Source organism: Pinus tabuliformis, chromosome 7 (assembly GCF_031772625.1).
Source record: "Pinus tabuliformis cultivar Carrire ecotype Pingquan chromosome 7, CPIR1, whole genome shotgun sequence".
NCBI classification, from domain to species: domain Eukaryota; kingdom Viridiplantae; phylum Streptophyta; class Pinopsida; order Pinales; family Pinaceae; genus Pinus; species Pinus tabuliformis.
This window is the reverse complement of record NC_142293.1, coordinates 282,223,173-282,250,791: the sequence shown is the minus strand read 5'-3', so window position 1 is coordinate 282,250,791 and position 27,619 is coordinate 282,223,173. Positions and strand designations below refer to the sequence as shown.

The window sequence follows — 27,619 nt, the reverse complement described above, 5'->3', positions numbered from 1 at the left end:
AAATAACCCATAGGGGTGATCTCCAGAAATGCAGCTCGACTCTGAGATTCTTCAATAACCTCTCTCTGTGGATTTTCGCAAGGAGTAAGAACTCTGTAAAGAATTGATTTCTCCGCTCTCGCATGGCATAGGTCCCTTGTTCTTGCTTGGTTCAGATCTCTGTAATGGCACAGTCACAGATATGAGTTATTCGCGTAGATTTAGCTCTCAGGTCTTCACAAGTTCTGAACCTCGCATGAGGTTTGAGTTTTACTCTTCGCATGACACATCGCAATGGCTTATCACTCTGTCTCGCATGCCTCTCTGTCTCGCATCCTTTGTTATCTCAGATCAGCTTGTGCTCGGTCATGCTCTTGGGTGCATGGATGTCATTTGCGATGTCATGGTGGCTTTTATGCAGTTACATTACAGTTTTGTATGGCATCATCTTATAAGTCTGGCAGAGTTGCAGGTACGTCATTAGAATTGTTGGCACAGAGTCTCGGTGAAGTAAGAATGACTGTCAAAGTCTTTTTCTCAGCGACTTTCATGTATGGTCGTTTCAGCATCCAAGTTCTGGCATCGTTGTTATCTCAGATCAGCTTGTGTAGCATCACTATAAATTAGCAGGTCATGTCTAGATCACAATTTATTATTATGACCTTGCTCAGCACAACAGTGTTATAGTTCAGTCACTATGTATGACTATGCTGGCATCTCGATGACATGCTTTTCACAGTTCTTGCATTTGGCATCTTGGGACAAGTGGTACCTTTTGACTGATATTTTGTAGCATATCCAATAGACATGCAGAGACTCTTCCCTAAGAAGATCTCTTATCATAAATGAGATAGCGTTGGTTATTATATGACGGCATCACAGACATGTTTGAAACTACAATTGGCATCTCAAGATCCTATCTCCATCAGTAACCCTATTCATTATATATGAAGAGATGAGATAGTATAACAAATGTCTTGTTCACAAAAAGTTGTGAACAAGACGAATTTGGTCCTTGGTTAGCTTGATGTATTATGGCTCAAGATATTTTGTACCTTGTACTTCCCTGTTGACATTCGATAACAATTTAATAGAATAAGAAGAATTTGGGAGGGTTTTCCCTCTTGTGGGGTTTTGCCCTGGTCTCTGACCAAATCATTGTGTCCTCTATGTGCATGCCTTTTCTTCTTATGATCTTTTAAAGTTCTGCTGTCATGATGTCATTGATCTTTCTATGTAATTGTTAATGGTGTTTACAGCTGCTGGGGTGAATGTGATCTCAAATAATGAATTGCAATTATATAAAGCAAAGAACAATGCGGCTCCTTGAAAATTAACACTTACAGACAAAACATGCAAAAGCATTAATTCTAGTAGCTTATTATTCTTATTTTCTGCATTAGTAGTCTTGAGGAAGAGGACATAAATTCCATTGTATTTATCTTTCCACAATGTTGATTTGTTGTATGTAAATATTTTTATGTAAATAACCTATTTTTCAAAAAAAAACTAACATGAAAATAGCAATTTGATGTTGTTGCTTTACAGAAAAAATAGCATTAAAATAGTAATCAACCCTGTTTTCAACCTGTCATTAGAGACTAAATAGACCTGCCTTTGTCTTCTCTATCTGAGCCTGTAAAGCAACAGCATCACATTGCACAGTTTTAAGAGTCTCCATGATACAAGCTTTTTCTTGCTTTGTTTGCATATTTTGTTCTGCAGCATTAGCAGCATCTCTCTGTAATTTGTTGTTGTATGATTGTAGGTTAACATTGTATTCTGCTAGTAATTTGTTGTTATCATTCAAGGATTTCACCTGCCAAGAAAAGGCATAAGAGTCTTCACAGAAAAAAAGATTCACACCTGCAAAAACTATAATTATAATTTATAGCAAAGAGAATAAGTATAATGGCCATAAGGATAGCACCTGTTCATTTGACATTGAAACTTCATGTTTAAGTTTGTCAATTTCGATAGCAAGCCTTGGCTTCTCATCTTCAGCAGTCTGTATCGCTCTCAAATCCTTTTCATGCATTATCAGAAGATTCTGAAAAATCAACTTCAAGAATTTTAGGAAAAATGCCCAGTTGACCCACTAAAGAAAAAGCAATATTATCTTGTGGCTATGCACTAGCTATCTGGAAATCAACCCCGAAACATAATTTCTAGGAATTTAATTGAAGGAAAGATAATGGTTATTCAAAACCATGTCAAAAGAGAACCTCTTTTTCTGCATTGGCTGTTTCAAGTTCTCCTTCAAGGGTATAGCTCCTTTGTTTCAGCTGCACAAACTCTTCTTCTAGTTTTCTCCTCTCAAGATTTATATCAAACACTGAGCATTTACAACAGTTAAGTATTCTTTGGATGAATTATTATATCATCCTCCAGAACAGATGACTATGCATGAATTCACAGTATATGTAAGAGTAAAATGGAAACAACAAAAAACGCTTACCTGCTTGCTCATGTTTTCTTTGTTGTTCTTGTAACTCGTGATTTAACTGGTTTAAATCATGATCATGCTGAGTCTCAGCTAGAAGAAATTGATGTATGCAATCTCGTAATTTTTTTATGTAGTCCATCATTTGTCCTGTCTTACCCTGTTCAACATGCAATTGCTCAGGGACATGCAAGTTCTATGTGGTATAAGTTATCAAGCATCAGCGTCTCACACATATTCTCTGAAGTGGAAGATGCTTACCTTCACATCATACTTGCTACTTTTAGTCATTTTCATGTTCAGTAAAGCCTCTACTTCACTGTTAGGAAGTCTACTTTCATCCCATTGCTCTTGCCTGTCTGCATCTTCACCTTCCTTCCTCAAACTCAGAAGAGAAAGCGATCTGTGATCATTGCTCTTGGTTGCTGGCTTGTAATTATCATCTGAGAAAAGAAGCTTCCTTTTCTTTTCCATGGGAAAGCCAGACACATTCTCTACCTGGATGTTCCTTTCCCGCAGAGTAGTAACATCATTCTCATTCTGGAAACCAAAGCAATGATAACTAAGACAATCCAACTATAGACAATAAAGTAGAAAACCAATTAAAAATGAACATGATAAAAACAAACTGAGTGCAATCTATCATATCATTGTCCTGAAAAGTCATCAAGTGCAATTCTGTTTACTCGGTAAACATTCAAATTTCATGATCATACACTCAACCTATAGCGTAACTGAATAAAGCATATTGGCTACCTCAATTATAGGCCTAGCAAATTTCAATAATGTGTGGAGATTCCAGTGATGCAGATAAAGGAATTAAAAATACTAAAGGAGCATACCAATGAACTTCCCTTGCCTTTATGTTTTGAAATCAATATTTATTGTTCTGATCATCCATTTCAAACATATTGGATACACAGAGAGGAAGAGAGAAACACAGAGATGAGAGAAGATAATTTTGTTCATGTCCAATATAGGTCAATCAGACTCAGAAGTACAACTACTGTCAGTACAGAAATATAGAGAGAACTTTTATTTAACAGCCCACAAGATCAAATGGCCACATGAGACGAGAGAGAGAGAGACAGCACAAAATCTCAAAGTGATAAAGCTAACAACATCCAAAAATTTATCAAGATACTTGGAATAGCAAAAACTTTATAATTAATGTGATGCCAATTTATAGTGTTGCAATAATTCAGGTGAAATATTTGGTGCCACTGTGTCTTGACTGACCAATTCCTTTGGTGGGAGTGTGACATTGTTATAGATCCATTGTAGTTTCTGAAGGACAACTTTCTATTCTCTGCATCGTGGCCTAAATAATATTGGCCAATGTTTGATTATAGTAGAAAACCAAGTGTTCACACACCAGAGAACAAAAAATAAGAGAATGCAGAAAACAGTGTTGGGAATCAAGATTGTCGTTAGGCCAAAACCCGTAGGTGTTAGTCAACGATTGTATTGCTAAAGATAAGGATCCACGAGAGGTGGTTAGTCCATTTCACGAAACACGCGGGGAGCGATGGTTTATTCAATGTCCAACAATCTCCCCCCCGGCGCGAGTTGAGTGTGTAGCGAACTCGTGACCTACGCTCTGATACCACTTGTTGGGAATCATGATCATCGTTAGACCAAAACCCGCAAGCGTTAGTTGGTTGTTCTAACCATAACATCATTAGAGGTCTCCTAGTTTAACATTAGTTTGGAATACTGAAGTGCATACTTCAGTTCGACGAACAAAAATCACGAACACATCCAACAGTTGGTTTTCATCACATAACTATGTTTGTTTTCCCCATTCCCTTTCCCACTAGCAAGATTCTAAATCCTAGCTTTGGCACTCCCATAATTATATAAGGTAAACGAGGCAAGTTTGTGGAGTCTGATAAAATCACAGTACCATCAAATCCATAGATTACAATCATCCAATTGCCAGCAAAATCACAACAATTATCATTGCAACTCCCAAACCGTAGATTACATGCCGGTTATGGCCACCTCCTTTGCTGAGAAACAACTGAAAACCACCACAAAATAACAAAATAGGGTAATGAAGAGCTTTGACAGAATGGATTATGTTGGAAGTAGCTGCATCATTTTATTAGTAAAGGCTTTCGCAATCACTTTCTTCAAAGCATTATCCACATTCACTCCACTTTCCAAGAGGAAACGCCAAATAGCTTCTCCAAAATGATTAGCCATTGGCAAGCCTTAGAGCTCACGCAATTAAATTTAGTTCTTTTGAGATTTCATCATTGTTGCAATTCCCTCGCAGCCTTTCCTAGGCCGAAAGGCCGCCTATTCTTTCTGACAGGCACACAAATACTCTTTTCGGCATGGTCCTGTTGACCACTAGAGTGGCACCTGATGATTATATGAAGACTCCATGCCCAAGGATGATCCAGAGGACACTTGTACCATCAGATATCATCAGTCAACAGAGTTTTTTAACTCTACTTCTATCTTCTCATCATCTTTCTTGTACCCAAATTGCACACCCCGCAGGGAATTTTAATAAGTGATACTAGTAATAATGAGTATACGAGTCTGTAACAGGCTTGAATGTTGAGACTCGATCAAAAAATGAGTACACCTTGGAGTTTTTTTTATCTGGTTAATTATCCCTTCTTTTTCAGAGACGGATAATTTTCTGAGATTTTCACTCACTTTTTACCCCAAAATCGGGGTGACAATTTGAAGGTTGAACCACTAACACATCTTAGCGTCTAGAGTCAATGTATATTACCATACTAGATCACACAAAAAAATTCGTGGAATTTGGTTAGGTCTAAGTAGTCATTTTTTAAATTTTTAGATTTTTCACACTATGAAAATTGCTAATAAAATTGTTTTTGTAATGTAATAAGCGATGTCTAGAAAAGTTGTATGGGGTATGAGTAATGAAATTTGCACCTCTCACTCTCAACTTTCTACTATGACACACTTTAAGAGGTTAAAAATGTGTTTTTAACCCTCAAAACCCACTTTTCATAAGTTTAGTGGGAAATTTGGCAATTAATTAAGCCATAAATTAAATAAATAGAGAAAAATAAATATCCAGACATGCTAAAAGTTGTGGAAATTAGGTGGAAAATTATGGGGGAGTTAAAGCGAAGTCCCAAGGTGATGTGGACTCTTAAAATCAAGGAAATGACATGTGCTCAAATAAAATCGAATTTATGACTTTAAATGAGATAGTTGCTTACTTGGAAATTCGAATTTGTGAAGTTAATGCACATTTGGGAGGATTTGGGAGAATATTTGGTGGATATTTTTGTGGGAAATTGTCCCCACATGGGTTACCACCCATATACACTTGTCATTTTATCATGAACTTCGAATTTGGCACATAAGAAAAGAAAAAAATGATGTCCACTTGTCAGAATTCGATTTTTACACTTGGCATTGAAGCTCCATTCAACAAATTCGAATTTCTCTTTGGAATTGTCAACTCATGCCACTTGTTTAACCACTTCTACATAGGGATTGGCTCCCATAGTTCTATTTAAATGAGCCTTTGGCTCTCATATTGTATCTTTAGAACGAGCTATTGAACTTACGAAAACTCTACTAGATTTTGTATTCATTTTCATATAATAAAAAGACTTTGGGGTACTATTGTATTGGTGTTCTCCTTCCATTGCTTGAGATGATGTTATTTCAATTGTTGTGCTTTACATTCTACATGTATATTGGATTATGCTAGTTATCATTTTGCCACTTGTTTCGATTAACATATGCAAGCTATCTTGTACGGTTTTTGGGTTAGAGAAATACTCTAGGAAGAGGAGCACTAGAAGATTTTTGGTGAAATCTCTAGTCTTCTCCTCCATTGTATAATCTAATCCCTTTATGATTGTTGACATCTTTTTCCAAGTGTGTAGATCTATAGATTTGGTTGAAGGATTTACTTGGGCATGGGGTAACTCTCCAATAGATAAACTAACTCTCAATATCAAGAATAGAAGGACCCAATCGGTTTGCCTCAAGGATCTCATCAAACGATTTTGAAAGAGGGAGTTTCATTTCCTCTAGCCTACTAAGATCATATAAATTTAAATTCAATATTTTTCTTGATCAATATCTTGTGCTTCCAAGGATTTTATTTGCTACCTGTTGACCCTGTCGCCTACACCTACCTACAAGTCAGTGAGAAAAGTCTTCAACCCCACAAAGTGTGGTTGGTGGCAGGGAAATAAGAAAAGGGGTTGTCACACTAAATCCCTTTTCTCTTTGTTTAAGCTATCTCCTAGATTAGCTAAGGGGGGTGGTCCTTAATGAAAAATTGAGTTGAAAAGAGATGTGAGTTTCTAGGAGAATTGTTAGAGTTAAATAGATTATTTCTTTAAGTTTTATAAGAAAAACTAATATGAGCAATAACCATCATAAGATAAGCATGAAATACGTAAACATCCAATGCCTTCCAAGTATTTGCTCTTTAAGAAATGAAATTGTATTTTGCTTAAAACAAACTTACAAAGTAGAATGCTTCAAAAATTGAAAGCAAAACAATCCTGAAATAGAGGCAAAAAAGACATGAAAGAGCCAAAATGATAATCTACAATTAGTGTACAAGAACTAGATCAAGACATGCACGTAGAACTCCATACTTGTCTAGTTAAAACAATGCTCTAGGTAGCAAATAAAATCCTTGAAAGCACAAGATATTGATCAAGAAAAATATTTAATTTAAATTTATGTGATCTTAATAAGCTAGAGGAAAGGAAACTACATCTTTCAAAATCGTTTGATGAGATCCTTGAGACAAACCGATTGGGTCCTTCTACTCTTGATCTTGGGAGTTAGTTCGTCTATTGGAGAGCTACCCCACGCCCAAGTAAATCCTTCAATAAAATCTAAAGATCTCTACACACTTGGAAAAAGATGTCAGCAATCATAAGGGATTAGATTATACAATGGAAGAGAAGGCTAGAGATTTCACCAAAAATCTTCTAGTGCTCCTCTTCTTAGAGTATTTTTCTAACCCAAAAACCATACAAGATAGCTTGCATATGTTAATCCAAACAAGTGGAAAAATGATAACTAGCATAATCCAACATACATGTAGAATGTAAAGCACAAAAATTGAAATAACATCACCTCAAGAAATGGAAGGAGAACACCAACACAATAGTACCCCAAAGTCCCTTTTATTATATGAAAGATGAATACAAAATCCGACAGAGTCTCCACAAGCCCAACAACTCGTTCTATGATAAAATGAGAGCTCAAGACTCATATAAATAAGAAAATTGGAGATGATCCCAAGGAAAATTCCAATGACAAGTGGACATGGATTGACAATCCCAATGTGTTTCCAAACTGCTATAGGTGGCATCAAAAATGGGCAACATATCCCTTTGATGGCCTGTGTGTGCATCTTATTGTTACCAAGTGTGAAATCTGAGGAAATGAATGGGAGCAATATCCCACTAAATTAGCCATAAATCAAATACAACGATCATGTGCCCCACGTGTACCAAATCAATGCCAATCAGATCTGTGTGTTATCATCAACATATGGTCGCCTCTAACTGCTGCGTATAGGCTATAGTTGACTACTGCGTGTAGGCTGGCAGGCATGCCTTGTGTGTGAGTTGGACTGAGCTTTGAAAACAGTGTGTGTATCTTCTTAGTGGAGTTAACTGCAAATTGTTCCAATGAATAGGGGACACGCTTCTGTCCCATGTGCGAGAGTTGCCCCAACTAAATCTGGTATCAAAATGAGCTGCGTACCTTTTCAATGGACTACCAGTTGAGTGGAGTTTAGTGGGGAACAAGTGGGAGACAAGGTTTGTCCCATGTGGCATTCTTGTCCCCACTTTCCTTTTACAAATCCATAAACTAATTTTAAGTGCCTTTTTGATGATTCGTGGGCCTCCTTGATTGATTTGTTGACTTGAGCTCCAATATGGCTGCCATGTCACACCTTTTGTCCCCCACTAACTTCGTTAAAGTTTCAACTTTATAATATGCCTTGCATTTTAATTCCACCATGTTTAAATTAAATCCAAAGTAAATTTTTAGCCATACGTAGTATTTCATGCAACCAACATGATACTTTTGACTTGGCATATTGACCTTGACTTGTACCTTTTGTGGTGGGCCCCACATTGCTGCTACATCACCTTTGATATTTCTTTAACTTTCCATGTCAAAATTTGATTTATTTTGACTATGGAAAAATTTCTAAATTTTTCCAATTATTCAATTTTTTGAAGTTTTTCCTTATTTTTGCCACTGTCATTAGGAAAATCGGCTTTTGAGGGACTATAATTCATTTTTTGACCCTCAAAATGGGTCGCAGGATAATGCTAGGTCTCTGAGGATGAATTTCGAGTAGTCACACGCCCCAGACATTTCCTAAGGCCACTTATTTACACCATTACATAGAAAATAATTAAAAAATCTCATTTTGCGACAAATTTTTAATTATTGAAAAATCCTACTTAGACCTAGCCAAATTCCACAAAAAAATTTATGTGATCTAGTATGGTAATATACATCGACTCTAAACATTAAGATGTGTTAGGGACTCAACCTTCAAACCGTCACCCCGGCTTTGGGGTAAAAAAATGAGTGAAAAAACGCAGAAAATTATTCGTCTCTGAAAAAGAAGGGATAATTAACCGGATAAAAAAACACTCCAAGGTGTACTCGTTTGTTGATCGAGTCTCAATATCCTAGGCCTATGATAGACTCAAAAACTCATCATTACTAGTATCACTTGTTACAATTCCCCGCAGGGTGTGGAATCTAGGTACAAGAAAGATGATGAGAAGATAGAAGTAGAGTTAAAAAACTTTGTTGACTGATGATATCTGATGGTACAAGTGTCCTCTGGATCATCATTGGTCATGGAGTCTTCATATAATCATCAGATGCCACTCCAGTGGTCAACACTACCTAGAGCATGGTTTTAACTAGACAAGTATGGAGTTCTACTTGCATGTTTTGATCTAGTTCTTGTACACTAATTGTAGATTATCACTTTGACTCTTTTATGTAATATTTCCACTCATTTTGGATATGTTCTGTAGCCCCTTTTGAGCAGATTTGAGATGAAAATTCAAGGAGGTTGCAAGTATTTAAGGCATCATTTCTCGAAAGGCCGAGTTCTACTTTGAGGGCAGCATCCTTCTCTCACTAGGTTGTGGGCTAGAGTAGGTTTCGCCTCTCTCCTTAGCACTGAATACAACTCTCTTTGTGGCTGATTTGATTGCTACAAATTTGTTTCTTGTATTTTCAGATTTTATCAAAGACTCTCCTATAGTTGTTACTTGAAGAGATCTAGTCCTTGGAAGTGGCATGTTGTAAAAGACTCATTTGGTTTCCTTGGGAAGTCTTCTCAAAAGGCTTTTCTTTTCTCTCTTTGAGACCAATCTCTAATAAAAAGATTATTTTTTCTTGTGAGGGACCTTGGGATTTTTCCCATGGTATCATTTCTCCCCATTTAGAGGGAGGATCATTGCTTGTGGGTGGACTAATCTCTTAGTTTAGTTACTCCAATTTTCTTTGTTAATCTCATTGCTAAGCTCATTTGTGTATGATTAGTTTCTTAACATAACACTCACATTCATTCTCATTTTAGCATACATTTGAGATTGTTTATGTTTGTCATTTCCATTTCTTAAATACTTGTATTGGGAAATCTACTGGACAAGCTTAAACTAGTTTAATTTATCCATCTACTTTGGTTTCACAAGTCTCTTGAGCACATTGCTTTATCATTGTCAGTTTATATTATGTGGCATTATCATTATTGTTGGGTCTTTCTTGTGTCACTCCATTGAAACAATTTGGCATTGATTTCATTTACTTGCAAAACAACATATTTGGAACTTGTGGAGCTACATTGAGCTAATTGTTTCACTTTCCCTTTCCATTGAAAGATATTGGTATTATCTTTACTTTCTTAGAAGCAATAGCACTCGCTCATGCATTTCATCTAGGCATTTTAGTATAAGAAGGCTTCCAAGCTAAGTCCCAAGCCTCACTAAAATTAACCTCCAAGCATAAGCTTGGTTGATAGAAAGTATAGGGAAAAAGACTTTCTTGGAAAGTTCTTCCATCTAGTACGAAGTAAGATAAAAGCGTGACCCTGCAACTATGAAGGTGGCTTGTCCCCTTGAAGGAACGAAGGCACACACGGGCTCATAAAACTCAGGGAACAGGTGTCGTTAATGACACCTCCATGCCCTCACCCCCTCTTTCTTACAGTCACCCCAATTTTTATCCTTTGCTAAGAGCTCAAGAGGAGGACTTCTCATTTAGATTAGACATTTTAGATTAAAAATAACCAAGACTAATTGCATTCAAATCTAGTATAGGTGCATCTCATGCTAATACATCTTATGATTTCATTTGCAATTATCCATTTTACTTGTCATTATTGAATATTTTATGTTGGCAAGCATTGTTTCATTTTCCTTTTGCAAGTAGAACACTAATTGATTTTCCTTTTGCAAGATATCTCTATATGCTTTGATTTAGACATTGATTATATTTTTAAAAGTGTTTTATATCTTGTATCAATTATCATGCTAACATCTTTGTCTCCATTTCAGGATTGCTTTGCTTTCATTTTTTGAAGCATTCTACTTTTGTTTTGAGCAAATATATCTTTCATTCTTATTGAGCAATTTATCTTAAGGCACTGGTTTTATGGTTTTAATATGTTAATGATTATATTGCTCATATCATATTTTGTTCATAATTCTTAAAAGTAATCCACTTTCACTTTAACATCTCTCCTAGAACCTCACATTTCTTTTATCTTAGTTTTCCATATTAGGGACCACCCCCCATAGCTAACCTAGGAGATAGCTTAAACGGAGAGAGAGAGGGGATTTAGTGTGACAGCCCCTTCTCTTAGTTCTCTACCACCAACCACACCTTGTGGGTTGAAGGCTTTTCTCACTGACTTGCAGGTAGGTGTAGGCGGCAGGGTTAACATTTTTGGCGTCATTGTCGGGGACAAGCTTTCTTGTACCTGGAAAATCGACTAACCTTTTGGTTTTAGCATTTTTGAACTTCAGATTTAGATTCTTGCTCAAGCGGCGACTCCAATGAATCCAAATTTTGCAAGAGTCTCTACTAGGAGAAATTCAAGTGGTCTAGTTAGCCCCTCTCCTGATCCTGAAATGGTTTTTAGAGAGAGGTTGAATAGACTTCTCATAGTAGAGCTCTTGCTAGTCTTGCGCAAGAGGCTATTTCTTATATTCATTTGTTTTTTCAAGAACAAGTAAAGCTTAGCATCATGAATGATCTTTTTGCTCCTTGTGACTTCACTAACATAAATGGTTATCCTCACAATATCCTTGACAAGGCTACTGAAAAGTTGCCTTCCTTTCAAAGTAACAATGTTGGAAATACTGAGAGGGGGGTAAATTTGTATTTATTTTCAATTGTTAACCAGTTATATTCTACACAATTTAAAATCAGAGAAATGAATAATTTTATTATTGAAATAAGAAGGACAAATGAAGGTGTACAATCATTGCCAAGCACCAACTTGGACTTAATGAGGCTCCGACCTCTAGGGCTTCGACCCTATCTTCACCAAGTCTCCAACCTTGATTTAGGGGCACCTACCCCAAGGACACCAATACTTCTCTGCTGCTTCACTGGACTTATTTGATCAAATACTTCATTTCACCAATCTGCACTATTCTGCACCATCACGCTTCTTTATTAATTCCGCACCAAGAATTTTGTGAAAAAACTTTACTATAGCATCAAGCATGCTAGCACCATGCCAATTGTATCAAGATATTTACACCATACTACACCAACTGTCCCAAGAAAATCACACTGCACCAGGCCTTTTCCCTACTCCAAACGCTAAATCAATTGTTGCACCAAGGTTGTCACGGGTTCGGAATACAAACAGTTCTCCATACCACCAAGTTTGTTATACCACCAAGAGAGGTCTGCCACAACACTGAGAGAATTTTGTTGCACCACCAAAGGGAAGTCTGCCACAGGTCTGAAAGAAGTCTGCTACACCACCAAAGGGAAGTCTGAAACAACACTGAGAAAATTATGTTGCACCACCAAAGGGAAGTCTGCCACAAGTCCAAAAGAAGTCGGTTACACCACCAAAGGGAAATCTGCGACAGGTCCGAACCAAATCCTTCAAGATACAACAGAAAGATGCCTCAATAGTCCACACTTGCCTTGTACTTTAACCCTGGTCCGAAGATTTAGAGGGAACAGGTCTGAAATATCCTTTGCAACTGTCAACAAGTCTGACGCTATCACAAGATCGAACAAGTCTGGAAAATATGCTCTTTACATGTTCGAATTTCTTTGAAGCTTTTGCACTTATTTCACAAATTCCAGGTTGTTTGTTTTATCAACAAATCCAAAACTCCATTTTCAATAGATCTGAGGCTTCATCAATAGATCTGAGACTTCCAAGAAGATAAACGAATCAGACAAAGCCTCCTTTCAGATGATCTTAAGTTTCTGCAATTTTTGTCACCAAAAATAAAAAATAAAACAATGCCCAGAATTTTCCACGAAATCTGCAAACCATTCCCTTCGTATTCTTCTTGTTTTTCTTCCTCAAGTTCAAGAGATGTGAAATTTTGTTCTGCGCTCTATCTTTTTCTCTCTTCTCCTTTAATATTTATGCTTCTTGTCTTGCAGCCCTTTAGGTTCACGAGATGTGAACTCCTTCACCCTTCTTTGTAATAGCTGACTGAATTGATGGTGAAAGAATGAAGTCGAAGGCCTAATATATAGGGCTTTTATCATGCTAAACGAATAGGCATGTCTCTATAGGCAGGCTGACATGAAAAAGAGCTTAGATCGGCTTAATGACCAGATTAATTTCCTTATCTTTAAAAATTCATATCTCTTAGAATATTTGGAGTTTCGGGCATGTGATAGCTCATTAGAAAGCTAAAAATATGCTCTAAAAGATGGCATAGGTATCATGTTCAGATGCTGCCTCTAAAGAGTGAGAAATATGTTTTTATGTGGCTGGTCAATAGATGGTGCAGAAAAAATAGAGGACAATGGAAATTCTTCATGGATGGGCTTCATGTCATCAAGGGAATCTTTCATCATTAGGATCATCAAGTGTGGTCATCAAGGTGAGGTAAGGACATGTCCTTCATCAAGTATAGTCATCAAGGTGATCATCTTGTCTTCACCAAGTGTGGTCATTCATCATGGTGCATGGTTGACACTTCTTCAACATTTAGCATCCCTTTTCCATCCTGGCTACTGCAATATTTACATCAATGATGACCTAGATTAACAATCTCCCCTTTTGTCATTGATGGAAATATTCCAGTATTTTCTCCCCCTTTGACATTAATGGCAATTGGTGTGCCAATGTGCTCCCCCTGTCATGCTACATCTTAAGAATCTATTTAGTGTGATGCTAGAGCAATAACCCCCATCTTTTGGCGAAGAGATTCAAATGTTTCTCGAGGAAGGGGTTTGGTGAAAATATCTACCATTGTATTGCAACTTGATGTTTTGTTCAGCCACCTGTTCACGGAGAAAATGATATTGGATTGGTACATGTTTGGTCTTTGAGTGCATCATTGGATTTTTACTGAGACTGATAGCACTTGTGTTGTCACAATAGATGGTGATTGGCTATTTAGTTTCTATTTTGACATCCTTCAAAGCTTCCTTGATCCATAGTATCTGTGTACAACAATCTGCAGCAACTATATATTCGGCTTCAGCTGTGGAAGGAGATCTAGATGATTGTGTTTTGTCGAGCCAAGATACTAGACAATCTCCCATGAAGAATGCATTTCCACTTGTACTTTTTCGATCATCCACGCTTCCAGCCCAATCAACATCAATGTAAGTTGTCATTGTAAGAGTTGTGCTTTTGGGATACCAAAGACCAAAGTCAGGATTTCCTTTCAAGTATCTGAGAATTCTTTTTATAGCCAACAACTGGGATTGCTTAGGAGCTAATTGAAATCTTCCTACCATTCCTACTGCTTGCATAATGTCGGGTCTTGTAGCAGTTAAGTATATGAGAGCTCCAATTATTGACCTATAAAGAGTTGCATCTACCGAGGGGTATTCATCATCTTTGCTCAATTTGCAGTCTATGGTCATTGGTGTGATCATACGTGCACAATCTGCCATCCCATATCTTTTAAGCATGTCCTTAAGATATTTTGCTTGAGATATGAACATGCCTACTGTGGTTTGAGATAATTGTAGTCCAAGGAAGTAAAATAATTCACCCATCATTGACATTTCGAACTCTTTTGACATATTTTGAGCAAACTCATGGCTCATCTCATCATTATTGCTAGCAAAAATCAAATCATCAACATAGACAAGAGTGACTAGTAACTTATCCTCATCCATCTTCATGTAGAGATTACTTCCTGCCACCCCTTTTTTAAAGCCTTGTTGTTGTAGATAGTGATCTAATCTTGCGTACCAAGCTCTAGGAGCTTGTTTCAACCCATATGATGCCTTTTTCAACTTACAAACAAAGTCTTTTCCTTCTACTAGATCAAAACCTTCTCGTTGCTCCATGTAGACTTCTTCCTTGAGTTCCCCATTCAGAAATGTTGATTTTACGTCCATTTGATAGACTTTGAATCCTTTTGAGCAAGCAAATGCCAAGAACATCCTTATAGCTTCCATACGAGCTACCGGTGCAAAGGTTTCTTCAAAGTCGATTCCTTCAATTTGTGAATAACCTTTACAAACAAGCCTTGCCTTAGTTCTGATGATTTGTCCATCTTCATTCATTTTTTTTTGAACACCCACTTGGTTCCAATTATATTTTTATCCTTTGGACAAGGTACTAGCTCCCATGTCTCATTCTTATCGATTTGAGACATTTCTTCTTCCATGGCTTCCACCCAATGAGGATCCTTCCTTGCTTGAGCAAAAGTTTCTGGTTCTATCATAGATAGGAGAGAAACATCATTTTTCCTTCATGTACTTGTCATCCTTCTTCAAGTTTGTATCCCCTCATCTACATTGCCAATAATTTGCTCTTTTGGGTGATGTTTTTGGAGAAATTTCACTTTTGAAGGAGTTTGAGATGGTTCTTTTTCCTTTTGTTTTTCTTGATCTTTTTCCTCTTTTTCAGGTTCTTCTTCGTCTTTTTCAATGAGAGGGTCAACTTCATGATCTTCAATTTCCTTTTCTAGAAGAGCTTCATCAATCTTCACATCAATGCTTCCCACTATTTTTCGTAGTCGATTATTGTAGCACTTGTAAGCTTTGCTCTTAGTAGAATATCCAAGGAATATTCCTTCGTCAACCCGCGAATCAAATTTTCCTTGTGGGTCTGTTGTCGCGCGGATTGGCACGACAACCCTCGGACCGGGGGCTGTCACTCTGATCCCCGATCCCTCCGTTTAAGACTGTCTCCCGCGGCTAAGGGGGGTAGACCCTGCGAGATAGTGAAGACCAACTGCCAAACAGTTGGGTGGGAGACACGATACCCGATATGATAAGCACTAGATGGGTTTAGAGATTTAATAGACCAGTGCCTTGAGAGATTGCAGATAAGACGATTACTTGTTAAATGATATAAAAACAGGGACCATGAACAACGATCATCTATCATCTGCTAGAATCAGCTAAATCACAATGCTCTTAGAATGACAAAAATGATATCCAGCAATTGAAAATTTAAAAAAAAATGAATGCTTTAAACCACCACGAATCATAAACCATTAACCAGATATCATATTCGCATCTCGATTTGAAAAAATTCAGATCTCAGCATGAAAGATATAACATGAAAAACCACTGAAACTGGCAAAACTAATTTTCCACAAATTTTTATTTTTTATTTTTTATATTTTTTTTTGAATTTTTAAATTTTTTTTTTTTTTTTTTTATAAAATCTAAAAATAATCTAAAATTAACTATAAATAAAAATAAAACCAAAAAATCTCTTCTTTTTATTTTATTTTTTATATTATAAAAAATGAAACTTTAAAAAATCTAATTTAAAATCTATGCTTAATCCAAAACTAAACTTAAAAATAAATTAAAATCTAACCTAAAGTTAAATCTAAAACATAAATAATATAAAACTAAAAAAAAATTAAATCCTAAAAAAAAAAAAGGGCATATACGACATTTCTTCATTTTTTATGAGTTTATATGAAACTTAAACTATGACTAAAAGAAAATAAACTAAATTCGAATCCTAAATACAACTAACACTATATTACATTCCAGGCATAAATAAAAAAGGTAAAAAAATAAAAAAACTATCTACGCTAACCTTAAACGTATTTACAATGAACGCAACCCTATCCTTTTTTTTTAAATCGTAAAAAAAATGTGCTTACGCTACAGCAAAACTTACCTACGCACATACAAAATTGAAATCGAAGTTTTTTCTTTGTGCGACTGATGCGTACAGGTCTGGAGGTCTTGACGGATCTTGACGGCAGATGATAGATGGCAGTGAGCTGGTGCTGTTAGAACCCGTGAAGGTTTCAAAGAAGAATTCGACCCCGATTCTGTGTGTTTGACAGAGCCGAGCCAGCAGCTAAATACAGAACCCCGCATAGTATAATACTCGGATCCAATTTTTTTTTTTTGTTTCTACCACAGCGCGAAGGGATAAGAGGTAGCCGCAGACTAGTGAAGGTTACACTTGCTTGTTGCTGGACATACGTATTCAGATCGTGGCAAACCCTTACAAATATTCGTCATAATATCAATCCATGGATTCGTTGCCGTGAAAATTAAAAAAAAACGTGGAATGCTCGACTTTAGTCTGATCTATACAGAGATCTCCAAAAAAAATTCAAGAGCCATATATTCGGCTGTCACTCTACATCAACTCGTCGCTACTTGAGAGATTTGTGTTGCATTCAATTTCCTTTTGGATCTGACTTCTTCCCTGCTGGCCCGATGGTGAGGATGACGGACGTATTGCAGTTATTGAAAATTTCTGGCCGATGTACAGTGGATTGTTTTGGCGGACAGGGATGTGATCACAAAACTTTCTGCTCATAAACCCCTGAAAAGAGGCCCTGTACCTGCAATTTCAAGACAACAAAACCCTAATGAAAAACTGTAAAAAATCTGAAACCCTAGATCCAAAAAATAAATTTGAAACCCTGAAACAGCTGATTAATTTACAGATGTGGCCCCTTAACAGCCAGATTCATCAATAGGCACAGTAATATTTTCAAAATATCAGAAAACTTTGAACTTCACTGTGAACAGAAAGAAAAAATCTCTCAATGTAAAACACGAAATAAAACTTAAAAGATTAACCCAGGGAACAATCAGCTGGGCTCTGCACAGAAAGTGCTTGCGGGAGCTGGCTGGTTCAGCCGAGAACTTCCCCGAACGCCCACAAAATTTCCTACAAAAATGTTTTCCTGCACATCTCAAGCAACCATCAGCAAAGAGAGAGAGAAAGCTGCTAGATCTCAAGAAATAATGAAGATACCTGCCATTATTTCAGAAACCCTAGCCGCCCTCAAACCCTAGCAGGTGAACAAGATACCTGTGCTCACACTACTCTAAAAACAAGCTATGATTAATGGCTGAAAACTGAAATATGCAGAAAATTAAAGATCTCACAGCATTTCCAGAGAGTAACACCAACACGATTTGGACCCCAAAGTCTTTTTATTAACCAGAAAATCAGATTACAAGAGAGCTTTTTCAGTACAGACTCACAGATCAGATGACTTGAAATGACCCCCTAAGACCCTATATAAAGGAAATGATCCTAACGGCTAGTTCAAGTGATCCATGTAGAAATGATCTCGACCGTTGATGAGGATCAAGACATCTCTTGATCTCATCCGTCGATTTATTAACTTAAAATATTATTATTTTATTAGTTAGGGTTTTTGCTTGATTTTTTAATTTTTTATTATTTTTCATTATTTTATTATTTTTATTCATTTTTTAATTTTTTAATTCATTTTAAAATGGATCACTGAACTAAACCTTCGGAAACATCACCTAGGACCTAGGACTTAGGACTCATGAGGGGATTTAAAACATTTCTCGACCCTCAGGACACATTACATCATGACTTTTACAAAATTACATCTTAAGGGACAAACCCATTTAATACAGACCCTCACAAAACACCCAGCTCTGCGACACAACGATAATCTAGCAGATCAACACACTAGGATTCTCCTAAAGTTCTAATGACAAAATCAATCCCGGCTTTGGGGTCAGGTTTGAAGGAAAACTCTGCCGATCCGTGGATCGGTGAGACAAAAAACCTTCCGGGACGTAGATTATCATCAGAAAGTTAGGTCCACCTAGGCAAATTACATACATGACTTCATGTCTGCTAAGATTATTTACAGTTAATACATGCAGACTGGGTTTACAATAAAAAAGATCAAACTGCTGATGATGGCAGGATGGCACGGACCTGCTGATCAGGTGCTGCTTCTTTCTGTCAAGAAAAACGGGGTGCACTGCATGGGTAGTTGACCAGTAGGGGTCAACATCTGGCTCTACTTGGGGACACGTTGCTGCTTGCAGGAATGTGAGAATCCAGAATCTGCATCCATACAACACAAAAATAAGTAGCGTCCATCCAAAAATCAGCATATACGTTAAGCACAATAAAGATAAAAGCTCTTCATTTATTAACTATCTAAAGGAGAAACGAAAATGCGGAAAAAACAAGGAGTAGAGTTAGAAATACGATACAAAGGATGCCCTACGGCATCAGATGTGTTCAATATAGTGCATACTGAGCATTTGCCTGCTTTCAGGCAAATCTGTCGGCTGCTTGTCGGATGTGCCATGTCCAATTTTGCATATGGTAGGACTCTTTCCTATCCGAAAATCAAGCTGCTCACGGCCGTCTGATGCATCAAATCTTCGTCTGATCTTCTTCCTCTTGCGCTTCTTCTTTCTGGTAGGACGAATTACTGATGATCTGGAACTTTCTGTTTCGAAACTATCAGATGAAGTGTGTAAGATATGCATGCTAAGTCTTTTTGTGTCTTGCATCTGTTTTTTATCGTTTTTAAGCTTATCTGGATCACCTTCAATTATCCACTTAATGACCTCCTCATAGTAAGATGGAACTTGTTGCTGCAAATGAGAAGGCTCCTGGTTTCTCTTATCATCTGACCATTGTTGAATCTTTTGAACTTGTATTCTAATGGCATCCATCTGACTAGAGCATTCATTCCTTATAGCGCTGATTTGCATGGCATGGTTTTCTTGCATGTGTTTTATTACCTTATCATTCTTTTCCTCTATGTCCATTAAGCAATGTTGCATGAAATTTATCTCTTCTTTATGATTCGCTTGCATGTCAGCCAACTGATTGTTATGATTGAATGTCATAGAGTCAATTTCCCTATCATGATCAGCTTTCATGGTCACCATATTCTCCTCTAAGATTGACATCTTGCTTTGCATGCTTCTAATTTCTGTTTCATATCTAATTTTCATAGCCTCAATTTCCTTAGCATGCTGATTTTGCGTGACCTCCATCTCTCTATTACGTTTTTCCAGATGGGTGCGTAAAGTTTTAACATCATTGATAAGATTAGTTTGGTTGTTTTCCAGATTTTTCACCAGCATCTTTAAATCTTGTATTATTTGCTTTTGCTCCTCCTTTTCATTGTCATTTATCCCTGATTTTTCACTATGATGATCTGCAATATTTCCGGTGGATGACACATTCTGACCTTGAAATCTTTCTTCAACAGCTGAATTACTTTCTTTCTGTTCAACAATTTTAGAAGTAGAAGGCAAGTTGTTTGGACTATCATATCTATCTTTAAAAGCATTGAGAATGTCTTGTAAAGAAGTGAAAAAATCATTAGGAAAGTTATTAAACCAATTCAAGGCATCACCCTCTAAAGAACGGACAAATAGACGCATCTTGAAATCTTCATTATTATATTGAGGAAATCTACAGTATAAGATCATTACACAAGTAAACATGTTTAAATGCCTTTTAACAGCGACCGAATCATCACCCGAGAACTTAAGTAATTTACCAATGGCCTCTTTCGGAAGATCATGGAGATTATCAGTAAAATGACATGGTTTAAATGAATAATCCATCATGAACAATAAGGGATCAGATGGATGATAGAACTAGCTCTTTGCTCAAGAAAATCAAAAGATGAAAGAAGTGGAGTCGCCACTTGAACAATAAAACTGATGCTAAGATCCAAGAAGTAACCAACAAACAGATATGCGGGAGGCTTCTTGTCTGGGAAAAAATAAAAAATGGAGTCGCCACCCAAACAAGAAACACACCGAAGAGATGCTGCTGATATGTGATGAAAAGATGCCAAAATATTGAATCTGCCAGCTCAATGAGAGATGAAAAGATGAGAAGATGAATGTCGATGAAACCCCAGGAACAGAAAAACTCTGTCCCCGGCAACGGTGCCAAAAAATGTTGTCGCGCGGATTGGCACGACAACCCTCGGACCGGGGGCTGTCACTCTGATCCCCGATCCCTCCGTTTAAGCCTGTCTCCCGCGGCTAAGGGGGGTAGACCCTGCGAGATAGTGAAGACCAACTGCCAAACAGTTGGGTGGGAGACACGATACCCGATATGATAAGCACTAGATGGGTTTAGAGATTTAATAGACCAGTGCCTTGAGAGATTGCAGATAAGACGATTACTTGTTAAATGATATAAAAACAGGGACCATGAACAACGATCATCTATCATCTGCTAGAATCAGCTAAATCACAATGCTCTTAGAATGACAAAAATGATATTCCAGCAATTGAAAATTTAAAAAAAAATGAATGCTTTAAACCACCACGAATCATAAACCATTAACCAGATATCATATTCGCATCTCGATTTGAAAAAATTCAGATCAGCATGAAAGATATAACATGAAAAACCACTGAAACTGGCAAAACTAATTTTCCACAAAAAAAAATTATTTTTTTTTTTTATATTTTTTTTTGAATTTTTAAATTTTTTTTTTTTTTTATAAAATCTAAAAATAATCTAAAATTAACTATAAATAAAAATAAAACCAAAAAATCTCTTCTTTTTATTTTATTTTTTATATTATAAAAAATGAAACTTTAAAAAAATCTAATTTAAAATCTATGCTTAATCCAAAACTAAACTTAAAAATAAATTAAAATCTAACCTAAAGTTAAATCTAAAACATAAATAATATAAAACTAAAAAAAAATTAAATCCTAAAAAAAAAAAAGGGCATATACGACATTTCTTCATTTTTTATGAGTTTATATGAAACTTAAACTATGACTAAAAGAAAATAAACTAAATTCGAATCCTAAATACAACTAACACTATATTACATTCCAGGCATAAATAAAAAAGGTAAAAAAATAAAAAAACTATCTACGCTAACCTTAAACGTATTTACAATGAACGCAACCCTATCCTTTTTTTTTTAAATCGTAAAAAAAATGTGCTTACGCTACAACAAAACTTACCTACGCACATACAAAATTGAAATCGAAGTTTTTTCTTTGTGCGACTGATGCGTACAGGTCTGGAGGTCTTGACGGATCTTGACGGCAGATGATAGATGGCAGTGAGCTGGTGCTGTTAGACCCCGTGAAGGTTTCAAAGAAGAATTCGACCCCGATTCTGTGTGTTTGACAGAGCCGAGCCAGCAGCTAAATACAGAACCCCGCATAGTATAATACTCGGATCCAGTTTTTTTTTTTTGTTTCTACCACAGCGCGAAGGGATAAGAGGTAGCCGCAGACTAGTGAAGGTTACACTTGCTTGTTGCTGGACATACGTATTCAGATCGTGGCAAACCCTTACAAATATTCGTCGTAACTTTGTGGCTTTTATATATATCAATCCATGGATTCATTGCCGTGAAAAATTAAAAAAAAACGTGGAACGCTCGACTTTAGTCTGATCTATACAGAGATCTCCAAAACAAAAATTCAAGAGCCATATATTCGGCTGTCACTCTACATCAACTCGTCGCTGCTTGAGAGATTTGTGTTGCATTCAATTTCCTTTTGGATCTGATTTCTTCCCTGCTGGCCCAATGGTGAGGATGACGGACGTATTGCAGTTATTGAAAATTTCTGGCCGATGTACCGTGGATTGTTTTGGCGGACAGGGATGTGATCACAAAACTCTCTGCTCATAAACCCCTGAAAAGAGGCCCTGTACCTGCAATTTCAAGACAAACAAAAACCCTAATGAAAAATCTGAAACCCTAGATCCAAAAAATAAATTTGAAACCCTGAAACAGCTGATTAGTTTACAGATGTGGCCCCTTAACAGCCAGATTCATCAATAGGCACAGTAATATTTTCGAAATATCAGAAAACTTTGAACTTCACTGTGAACAGAAAGAAAAAATCTCTCAATGTAAAACACGAAATAAAACTTAAAAGATTAACCCAGGGAACAATCAGCTGGGCTCTGCACAGAAAGTGCTTGCGGGAGCTGGCTGGTTCAGCCGAGAACTTCCCCGAACGCCCACAAAATTTCCTACAAAAATGTTTTCCTGCACATCTCAAGCAACCATCAGCAAAGAGAGAGAGAAAGCTGCTAGATCTCAAGAAATAATGGAGATACCTGCCATTATTTCAGAAACCCTAGCCGCCCTCAAACCCTAGCAGGTGAACAAGATACCTGTGCTCACACTACTCTAAAAACAAGCTATGATTAATGGCTGAAAACTGAAATATGCAGAAAATTAAAGATCTCACAGCATTTCCAGAGAGTAACACCAACACGATTTGGACCCCAAAGTCTTTTTATTAACCAGAAAATCAGATTACAAGAGAGCTTTTTCAGTACAGACTCACAGATCAGATGACTTGAAATGACCCCCTAAGACCCTATATAAAGGAAATGATCCTAACGGCTAGTTCAAGTGATCCATGTAGAAATGATCTCGACCGTTGATGAGGATCAAGACATCTCTTGATCTCATCCGTCGATTTATTAACTTAAAATATTATTATTTTATTAGTTAGGGTTTTTGCTTGATTTTTTAATTTTTTATTATTTTTCATTATTTTATTATTTTTATTCATTTTTTAATTTTTTAATTCATTTTAAAATGGATCACTGAACTAAACCTTCGGAAACATCACCTAGGACCTAGGACTTAAGACTCATGAGGGGATTTAAAACATTTCTCGACCCTCAGGACACATTACATCATGACTTTTACAAAATTACATCTTAAGGGACAAACCCATTTAATACAGACCCTCACAAAACACCCAGCTCTGCGACACAACGATAATCTAGCAGATCAACACACTAGGATTCTCCTAAAGTTCTAATGACAAAATCAATCCCGGCTTTGGGGTCAGGTTTGAAGGAAAACTCTGCCGATCCGTGGATCGGTGAGACAAAAAACCTTCCGGGACGTAGATTATCATCAGAAAGTTAGGTCCACCTAGGCAAATTACATACATGACTTCATGTCTGCTAAGATTATTTACAGTTAATACATGCAGACTGGGTTTACAATAAAAAAGATCAAACTGCTGATGATGGCAGGATGGCACGGACCTGTTGATCAGGTGCTGCTTCTTTCTGTCAAGAAAAACGGGGTGCACTGCATGGGTAGTTGACCAGTAGGGGTCAACAGGGTCATTATTGATTTTTATGAAGCACTTGCTTCCAAAAATCCTGAAGTATTTTACTGAACCAAGTCTTCCTTTCCATAATTCATAAGGAGTCTTCTCATTATTTGGTCTTAGTTGAGTTCGATTCAAGGTATAAACTGTTGTCCCGACTGCTTCTCTCCAAAATTTTGACTGCAACTCTAGGAGCTTGTTTCAAACCAAGCTTCTTTCAACTACCCCTTTTTGCTTGGGTGTTCTAGCAATAGAGAGTTCTCTTTCGATTCCATGTACTTTACAGAATTCATCAAATTCTTTTGATGTGAATTCTCCCCCTCTATCTATTCTAAAACATTTAATCTTAGAATCATTTTCATTTTCTACAAGAGCTTTAAGATTCTTAAAACATTCAAATGCTTCGGATTTATATTTTATGAAATATATCCACATCATTCTAGTATAGTCATCAACAAATAAAGCAAAGTACCTTTCTCCTTGGAGTGCTAGAGTTATAGTTGGTCCACATAAGTCAGCATAAATGATCTCCAAAGGTTTTGATGTAGAGAACTCCTTGGTCTTGTGGCCGGTTCTAGTTTGCTTTCCATGTTGACATGGACAACATAAAGCTTGATTTGGCTTGAATAACTTTGGAATATCTCGCACTGCATTAATCTTGTTGATATTGATCAAGTTATCAAAACGTGTATGTCCCAGTTGCTTGTGCCACAGCCATCTTTCATCTGTTTGACTTAGGTAACATTTATCTTCTTGAATTTTGTTCAAAATGTAGACGTTATCTGATGTTCTAACTCCTTTCGCCACAAGTTCTCCTGAGGAAGAGTTCCTTATTTCACAATCTTTAGTGCTAAAGACAACATTATGTCCTTGATCATAGATTTGGCTAACACTCAAGAGATTGTGTTTGAACCTATCTACTAGCAAAGCATTTTGAGCCTTTCCTTTTCCATTAATAAGGGTAATGGTTCCTTTTCCAACAATTTTAGCAGATCCACTTCCAAAGGATACATTTCCTTTCTTTTTGTTCAATGAGACAAACTTCCTTTTGTCACCTGTCATATGTCTAAAGCACCCACTATCCACAAACCAATGATTTTCATCATTGTGAACACATAGAGCTAGGCCACATTTATCCGTACTGGGATTCTCATCTTTTGCTTCTTTTGTTTTGAGGGGACAATTTTGTTCATTATGTCCATTTTCATTACATAATGAGAAAAGGATCAAATTTGGCCAAAGGATCAAAAGAGTTGTAGGTCTTGATTTTTCCTTGTCATTTGAGACCACATGGTTTGTTTGTTTGATCCTTCAATCTTGGTGCTTCATTCTTACGAGCCATGCAATGTTTAGCTTGATGACCAAAATTTTTACAATAATAACAATGCCCAAGAAAAATAGTTTGATACCTGTTGTAATAGCCATGACGGAAATAATACTTCATGTCATTAATGTAAAATACTAAAATATGCTTACAAACAGAAATGGAAATAAACTAGCTAGGGCGATGGTATCTAATCTCTGAGAAGAGATGTGGCAGCTACATGCATCTGAACTATGTTTCAATGAGGCTCGAAGCCCTATTTATTGTTGAGAAGCAATGGAAAACCTTAATCATCCAAAAACCTAACCCTAGAAAATGAAACACCAAACTGTGGGCCCCGTTTTGGTAAATTGGTACATCAACTTCCCGGGGTTGTAACTTTGGCATACGATCTTTATTTGACACGCAAAATATCTCGTTAGAAAGATCTATCCGAAAACTACGGTCCATGGACCCATGTTGCTCCTAGTTTTCCCAAAAAACGTCATTTAGGGCCTCAAAACGGCTCCGGAAGTTCAGGACCCGAAAAACTGCTAAAAATAGTAAACTGTGATACAATTAAGGAAACTGAAAAGCTGAAAGAAACAATGGTGGGGGTCCAAGTGGACTTGGCAGGGGGCCACCAAAATCCACCTGGATCATTCCTCCCCCCTTAGGAAGCAATGGTCCCCATTGCGTTGAGTTCCTCCATGAGATGAGGAAACTTCCGCTGAACTTGGTCCATGCTGAACCACTTGCCCTGGTGAAGGAGTTGGCCTGCTTTGACAACTCGACACAGTTGGATATTCTGCTAGCGAGTGTTCTTGATCTGTGTGTCCATGATCCGATCAGTTGCAGCTTGTTCCATGCAATCTGGATTTAGCTCTATGGGTGTGAGCTATTCTGCAATGTCGGATGTGCCTAGTAATGGTGGAAAGTATGGCTGAAGGCAGTCCACATTGAACACTTGGTACAGGCCAAGGAATGGTGGAATGCTGAGCTCAAATGCATTGTCTCCCACAGCCTTGGTAATGGTGTAAGGACCATATCGGAGTGGTCTGAGTTTCCGATAGGCTCCGGTAAGGCATTCCTTTTGCAAATGCAACCAGACTTTGTCGCCCACCTAAAACTTGTGTGGCACCCGATGTTGATCATGTCGCTGCTTGTACTTGGCATTTGATTTCTCCAGAATGTCATGGCCCTGCTGGTGAATATGTTGGATGTGCACAATGAAGTTGTTTGCCTTATCTGTTTCAGACTGGACATGAGCCAAATCTGCATGAGTAGTTGCAAATGGCATGGCCACATCAATGGGACATAGTGGCTGGAATTCCAAGCCCACCTTAAAAGGCTTGTGGCTAGTCGAGCTGTGGAGAGCCCGGTTGTAGTTGTGCTGAACATAAGGGAGGCTCTCGTCCCATGTGCGTGGATGCTTTGAGTTGTATATGCACAAAATGTGTACAATCATCATGTTGACAACCTCTGTCTGGCCATCAGTTTGAGGATGGAAGGCTATGGATTTAGTGAGTTTGGTGTCCAACATCGACCAGAGACTAGACCAAAATGTACTAAGGAACCTGCTATCCAGATCTGAGATGATAGACTGTGGGATCCCAAAGTGCACCCACACTTGTTCAAAGAAGAGTTTAGTAGTGGCTTCTGCTGTGATATTCTTCTTGTAGGACGCCATAATGGCCATCTTCGAGAACCTATCAAGACCACAAAAACACAGTCATTTCCATGCTTAATGGAAGGAAGGCCTGACATGTAATCCATGGAGATGGATTCCCCAAGGTCGACTAGGGGTAGGCAGCAGGGTATAGAGGCCTTGCTTCTTGATGGTCGGTTTGGCAATGGCACAGGCAGGTCATGATTTGATGTACTTCCCGACATCCTGTCGAAGATTCGTCCAATACAAATACTTCTGCAGTACTGCCACCGTTTTCTCGACCCCGAAATGGTCAGCAGCCCGACTGTAGTGTGCTTCCCAAATCATCTTGGCACGCTCGCTTGAAGGAACACAAAGGTGAACCAAGTGGCATAACAAGGCATCCTGGAGGTGAAAATCTAGAACACGCTGACCCTCCAAGAGTGTCTGGTATGTGTGGCCGAATTCTGGGTCGCTTTTGTAGAGAAGTGGCCAATCAGAAGCAGTGTTGTTAAAATCGCGATAAAATCGCGATTTTATCGTAAAAGCGCGATTTTTTCATTTAGCCGATTCAAATCGCGATTTTTATACATAAAAATCGCCACTTTTTTTTATAGCGATTTTTATCGAAAAAATCGCGATTTTTTATGTTAAAATCGCCAGAGGCGCGGGCAGCGAGCGTTTTATATAG

The 27,619-nt window shown here is 37.4% G+C and overlaps 1 protein-coding gene across 4 annotated transcripts in view; it reads right to left on the bottom strand.

Annotated features, from left to right (window-relative positions):
- LOC149246969 (kinesin-like protein KIN-14D) overlaps window positions 1-27,619 on the bottom strand; it is a 369,530-nt gene that overhangs the window by 256,833 nt on the left and 85,078 nt on the right. The window contains exons 2-7 of one of the 4 annotated variants that reach the window (XM_089458071.1): window positions 7,161-7,301; window positions 2,684-2,962; window positions 2,438-2,582; window positions 2,205-2,314; window positions 1,910-2,029; window positions 1,595-1,798 (exon numbers count right to left, since the gene is read on the bottom strand). In XM_089458071.1, the coding sequence (XP_089314197.1) occupies window positions 1,595-1,798; window positions 1,910-2,029; window positions 2,205-2,314; window positions 2,438-2,582; window positions 2,684-2,896 (792 nt within the window). In that variant the 5' untranslated portion in view covers window positions 2,897-2,962; window positions 7,161-7,301. The remainder of the gene's footprint in view (window positions 1-1,594; window positions 1,799-1,909; window positions 2,030-2,204; window positions 2,315-2,437; window positions 2,583-2,683; window positions 2,963-7,160; window positions 7,302-27,619) is intronic. The other 3 variants (XM_089458072.1, XM_089458070.1, XM_089458073.1) reach the window with 3 other exon arrangements.